Below are 6230 nucleotides of genomic sequence, written 5' to 3' on the forward strand. Positions count from 1 at the left end.
AATGTTTATTGTACGTCATTGATATGTTATGGTTATAACTGCCCCCCATGACCTCTTTTTAACATAATAACTTCTGTAAAGATCCTATCTCCAAATAAAGTCTCGTTCTGAGTTACTGGGGGTTAATATGTCGACCTAGGGATTGGGAGGAGGGGGTTCAGCGCCCAACAGGGTTTAAGGAGCCAGTTGTGACTTATCTCAATAAAATCCTTTAAAACAAGAAACCAAGAGATTAGTTTTATATAGTGGGATTCTGTATTTCAAGGGGTGGAATTCCAGTTTTCAAAGCAGTCCTTAGCGGGGAGAGTTCTTAATAATGGCACCTCAAAGGTGTCACACCCTTTACCAAAGGGGCCTTAGCAACTGGTAGAATGTGGGTCATTATGAGGGGATTGTGATGGCGGCTGGGCTGTGGAATCTGGTGAGGCCAAATGTGACTGTCTCAAAAGATGTCCTCTGGCCTTAGATGGCACCACTGTGGTTATTTAAATGGCAACAGAGGACAGAGAAGTGATGGAAACCCGGGGGGCAGGAGAAAGTTGCCCCAACTTCTCTAAGTTGGTGCCTAGTGACTCCACATCTGAGGGGAAGCCCAGGGCTTCATTGGTAAGAGGGTTGCCCCAGCTGGTTCCATCAGGGGACAAAGGACACTCGGAACAGGGGGTAAGAGATGAGTTCTCTGAGGTCCAGAGAGCTACCAAGACCAATCCCCATAACTGGCACCCCGCTGTCACTAGGGACCAGGTGGCCCTGCGCAAAAGTGTTAAGTCCCTTGAAGCGGGCTTTGGTCTCACCCATCTGAGTCCTCATTTGAAGCCACCCCCCACTCCGTCCCTCTTGTTGGTTCCTCTAGGTTTAGATTCTCAGAATGTTTGAGAATCTTCTATGACCCCCAGAACACCTTGTATCGGACAGTGTGGGCAGTGGGAAGTCCTCCCTGAGGACTTGAAAATCACTAGGGCTTGCCACTTGAGGGCAGGGTTTCTTTGTGTGCATTTGCCTCCTCCTCTGCAGCCCCAGGGTGCTGATAACTCTGCCTACCTACAGGTCTAATAAGAATGCACACAGTCTGAATCTTTGCAATCCAGGACACTTTCCCACACCCTAGTCCACTGTGGCTTGGAGCTGGCAGGGCCATCGGGTCGAGGTGGGGGCAACCCCCTGACTCCCTACTGGCACCCACCATCTTCCCTTTCCCAGCCCCAGGAGGCAGAGTCCCCCAGGCCAGACTCCAACTACCTGGAGGAGATGGAAACGGACGAGGAGAGAAGTTCCCCAGAGCCCCCTAAGTCAGTGACCCCAAATGCTGGACCTGCCACCAAGGGTCAGGCTGGTGATGGACCCGAACCCGAGGAGCTTCCCCAGGCCTCAGGGATAGAGCGCAAGGAGTTGGAGCTGGAGAAGGTGCGCATGGAGTTTGAGCTCACGCGCCTCAAGTACCTGCACGAGGAGAACGAGCGGCAGCGGCAGCACGAGGAGGCAATGGAGCAGCTGCAGCAGCAGGCCACACCCCGCCCGGTACGTGGGGAGAGGGGCACTGGGCCAGGGGCAGGGCTGACACCAGGGGCGAGGGCACAGAGGCTACCCCGCCAGGGCAGGAGTGAGTCCACCCTCCCTGTTGGCCGTGTGTCCCACTTTGCAGATCCAGGGTCTCCACTGAGTGGAATGACCATCCCAGAGGCCACCTCCAGCTCTGCTGCCTTGGGTCACTTCCTGAGATGGACTGAGACCACTACCCCACATAAGATGGCTTTGCTGGGGCTTCCAGGTTAAGCTGAGAGCCAACTCTCTAAGGCTAGGAGGGGACCCGGAACCCCATGGTCTACTCAACAGCCCTTTTGATAGCCTCAGGGGAAAGTCTTCAACACTTTGCAACACTCTCGATTCCTCTTTGCATCTCATACAGTGTGACCACTGGAGACTAGACCCAGCATCCTCCCTAAAGTCCAGCCCCACCACCTCCCTGACCAGGGCTGTGGTTGCTATAGGATGACAACTGAAATTTCACAAGAAATGGACACTCGATGTTCATCTGTACTAAACGGGGATAAGAACGACTGATGAGAAGAGATGGGATGGGAAGTGCTTAGCACAGTAGCTAGGTCATCATAAGCACTCCGTAAGGAAAGAGTTAACTGCTTCACACAGTATTTCCTGGGCTTTCAAGTCCATCCTGTGTTAAAATCTTGCCTCTACCTTGTGTAAGCTACTTAACCTTGGGCAAGTTACCGATCCTCATTGAGCCTTGGTTTACTCATCCCTAAGGTGGCCCCTACCTTGTAGGGTCATGAGGATTAAAGGAGAGAATGCATGTAAGGTGCTTTGCAATGAGCACAATGCATTAGGTAAGCACTCAATAAATGTTAGCTATTACCATTTTTATGTACTCATGCAATTCACTTCTTGACCCAAATGCAACAACCTACATTCATCACTTTTCAATTTTATTGGGATATAATGTATTAGCCATGCTTCCCAGCTCTGAGTCATCCTCAATTCTGAGAAGCTTGCTTTCTGTCTTTCTCCAAGTCATTGCTCTAATTGTTGAGGAGGATATGACCTAAAGTAAATACCACTAAAAGATCTCACTACAGGTTAGCAATGTTGCATTAATCAACACCCTGGAGTTACATTTTATCCAGCTCATATTTCTCCAGCTTGGCCAAAAAAACTATCCCAAGACGCACTGTCAAATGGTTTCCCAGAATTAAGATATTATATTACCTATAGCATTTCTCCAATGGACTGGTCAATTAAAAAAAAAAACAGAAAATAGACTTGGTTTTACATGATTTCTTCTCAATGAACACATGCTGACTTCTTAATTATCTTTTTTCCTCTCACAAAATATCTTCTTAATTATATATTAAGTTATGTCACTGAGCCAAGAAAGCTTATTAAATCAGGACTTCCATTTCCATCTTTTTCTCCCTTTTTGAAAGTCTGGAAAATATGTGCCTGTCTTTAATATTCTGGCACATTTCCTGATATTTTTTAAATTCTGCAAGTTCCATTTTCAAACCCATAAGTTTTCACAGTATCCTAGGATAAAATTTGACACAAATTTGAGCCTGAAACTACTGAAAGTAGGTATGGTGATGTACTGTGCCTTTGGTCTGTCTCCTCCTAACTATATTCTTCCCTTTTTCATTTGAAAATCTTTCTCCTTGCTAGATGAGATGGGAACCCATGGTATATCCATCCTCTGTCCTACCCATCCTCAGTCTTATGTTCAAAAGATAGGCCATTGGAAGTGTTTTGAAAAGTCTACAGGGTTTTACAAATGCATGTTTTGTTATTAAAAATCACAGTTACCACCCCACCTCCCACCCCATCAGCATTTCAGACTGAAAACACATACAGACTGCAGAGAGAGGTGGAGCCCACAAGTCCAGAGCCAGTGTCTGCAGAGCATGGCCCCTGCTAAGAGAATGTTGGGTTTCTTCTTGGGTCTCCAACCTTCCTGTTCACTTTAGAGGCCCACGACCAGAGCCATTCTCAACCCTTCTGAGCTTTAGTCACCTTCACATGCCCTGTAGCAGTTTCGACAATTGGTATGTCCAAGCCCTCAGATCATTAGTAATAGTTTCCCAAAGTGTTTTACTTGTAAGCTTCAGATCTTCCCCTCTTTTCTTTTTCTGGGAGGCTAGGAAGGAAGATGGTTGAATGGGTAGATTTCATTACATTGAAAATTCTTCTTTGAGTGTGTTTATTGCTAGTTTAGGGCATTTATTGCTAGTTTATTGCTAGTTCAGTCCTTGTTATCTGCTGCTTTTAAAAATCTGACATGATTTTTTAAAAAATATTTTAAAGAATAAACCATGTCTGATGCCTTAACTGCAGATCAGAGTCATTGTATCAGCTTTGCTTTACGTATACACTGATGCTCTCTACAGTTAAAATAGGTCTGTCAGATCCCAGTTATACAGATTCCAGAAAAGAGCAACTTAGAGGCAGAATCAAATCACTCAAGCTGCTTTTCCCAAGCCCAGTGCCTGCCCTGTGGGTGTAAGGAGGCTCTAGGGCTCATCTCTCAGCACCGGCCCCCACAAGAAACCAAATCCTGCACTAAATAACATACCAATGGATTGGACAAGGTGGTATGTGCCAGGACTCAGGGAGTCAAAAAACAGTCATCCATACCCCAGGGATGCCCTCTCATTCTGCCTGTCCAGAAATCTAGGTTGATATCCAGATGTCCAGAGAACACTCCCCAAACCCAGAGTTCAAATCTGAAAATCTTGCACTGAGAGAGAAATTGCTCACGTGTGCTCCAATGCACAGTGTGGGGTGTGAAGAGGAAACGAGGTGTTGGCCTGGGGCCCCTCCAGGAGGGATAAGGCAGACTCGAGATGGGAAAATGAATGAGCTCCCTCTATGGGCCAGTGACCTGACCAGGAATTGTCTCATTATTTTTTTCCTTCTCTTCCTCATGCTTTTGGCAAGGGAGTGCTATTACCCTTTCCTTAGGTGAGGCTGATAACGAAGTCACGTTCAGGAAGTGGCGCCAGCTCCACTGTCTTCTTTCCCCTACAGTTCTCGGGAGGCCTCCAGGACCTCCTGCTCCCCCAGAACCAGTTTGCCATGTTCCTGTACTGCTTCATCTTTATACACATAATCTATGTCACCAAGGAGATGGTCTTCTTTCTCTTCTCCAAGCACTACCTGTTCTGCATAGCGGCCATTTTGCTGTGTTTGATTAAAACTTTGTGGTCTTACTTCCAAGTGCCTTTGTTCTCTCCATCACTGGGGACCCCCATGATTGAGTGCTATTAAGATCCAAGTTATGCCCAGCTTCCCTGGCTGATCTTCCTACACAGTGCCTCTTTCCATCAGAACCTGCCCTCAGGACAGGCTCAGCTGTCAGCCATTGACACCTGAGTATGAAGCAACGTGTCCAAGCCCTTGGCCCTGAGCCTAGTTCTCACTGTGGCTAACCGTGCTATACCCAGCAGGATTTCAGAAGGTTAGGAAGGTATCTGTGGGGAAGAAAGGTTCAGAAAGCGTTTCCAGAATCATAGACTCACACTATGGCCAAGCTGGCTTGGGTTCCACCATGTCTATACACATTCATGATTTTCTGACATGTAGTTTTGAGGATAGTTCCCCCTGCCCTCCAGCAAAGATGACTATGTCTAAAACCCCAGCATTGTGAATTTGTTACCTTGCACAGCAAGAGACTTTGAGACACATTAAATTAAGGGTCTTGAAATGGGGAGATGACCCAGGATTATCCAGATGGACACAATGTAATATCGTCCTTATAAGTGAGGCAGCAGGGTGTGAGGGGAAAGTGACCACTGAAGCAGAGGTCAGAGTAATGCAGGGGCCACAGGTCCAGGAATGTGTACAGTTTCCAGAAACTGGAAAAAAATAAGAATATGGATTCTTTCCTCGAGCCTCTAGAGTAAACCAGCCCAACCAGCCCACTTTAGGCTTCTGACCTACAGAACTGAAAGATAATAAAACCTATGTTGTTTTAAGCCCCCAAGTTTGTGGTAGTCTGTTACAGCAGCAATAAGACACTTATACAGGAGCCAAGACTACCAGGCTGTTTTGCAAACGTGTCAGGATAACACTGGCAAGGTCCCTTTAGCACTGGGCATGAAGCAGAGCAGCACACAGTCAGCCATGCAGACTGGGAGCCTGTCTTTAGACAATATCTGATTGTAAAGGAGAGATGCCAATCCCCAGGGAGCTCAGGATGGGCTTCTCAGAACCTGGTGGGAAGGAGCATACTTATCATCAAGCAGAAGGGCATCCCATTGGTAAGGCAGGTGGGGCACACTCCTAGGGACATAATAAAGAAGAATTAAGCATTTGATGGGGCTCAGAGGAAGTTATCAGCGGTACTCTACTAAAAAAAAAAAAAAAGGAGAGGAAAATAGAAAGCAACACACACACAACCCGAGGTGCCCCCTCAACCACCAGCCCAAGTACTCAGACTTGCAAAAATGCAGAGATGCTAACTCAGAAACCAATATATTAGCTTACAAACCCACAGATGCAAAGCAAATAAGCAGCTGTTAGCAACAGAGATGTTTACCCCAGCTCCCACCCCCCCACCACCAAATAAACAAGCAGCAGCAACCCAATGGACCACTGTGGACATTAGAAGGCTCAGAAGGAGGCAGGACAAGAAGTTGTTCAGCATGTGCGCCACAAAGAAGAGGAGTTCAACTCCACTTGCCGCCTCTTCCCTCTTCTCCAAGGCACACCTGCTTTTCGAC

General features: G+C 47.0%; 1 protein-coding gene across 1 annotated transcript; it reads left to right on the forward strand.

The window, feature by feature from the left end:
- The first annotated feature begins 489 nt into the window (after positions 1–489).
- Positions 490–4881, forward strand: Tmem247 (transmembrane protein 247). The gene is made up of 4 exons (XM_026385751.2): positions 490–606; positions 1201–1518; positions 4537–4725; positions 4837–4881. The coding sequence occupies exons 1-4, from the start codon at positions 490–492 to the stop codon at positions 4879–4881; spliced, it is 669 nt and encodes a 222-aa protein (XP_026241536.2).
- Positions 4882–6230: the final 1349 nt, after the last annotated feature.

This window comes from Urocitellus parryii, chromosome 12, assembly GCF_045843805.1.
Source record: "Urocitellus parryii isolate mUroPar1 chromosome 12, mUroPar1.hap1, whole genome shotgun sequence".
Classification (NCBI taxonomy): Eukaryota; Metazoa; Chordata; class Mammalia; order Rodentia; family Sciuridae; genus Urocitellus; species Urocitellus parryii.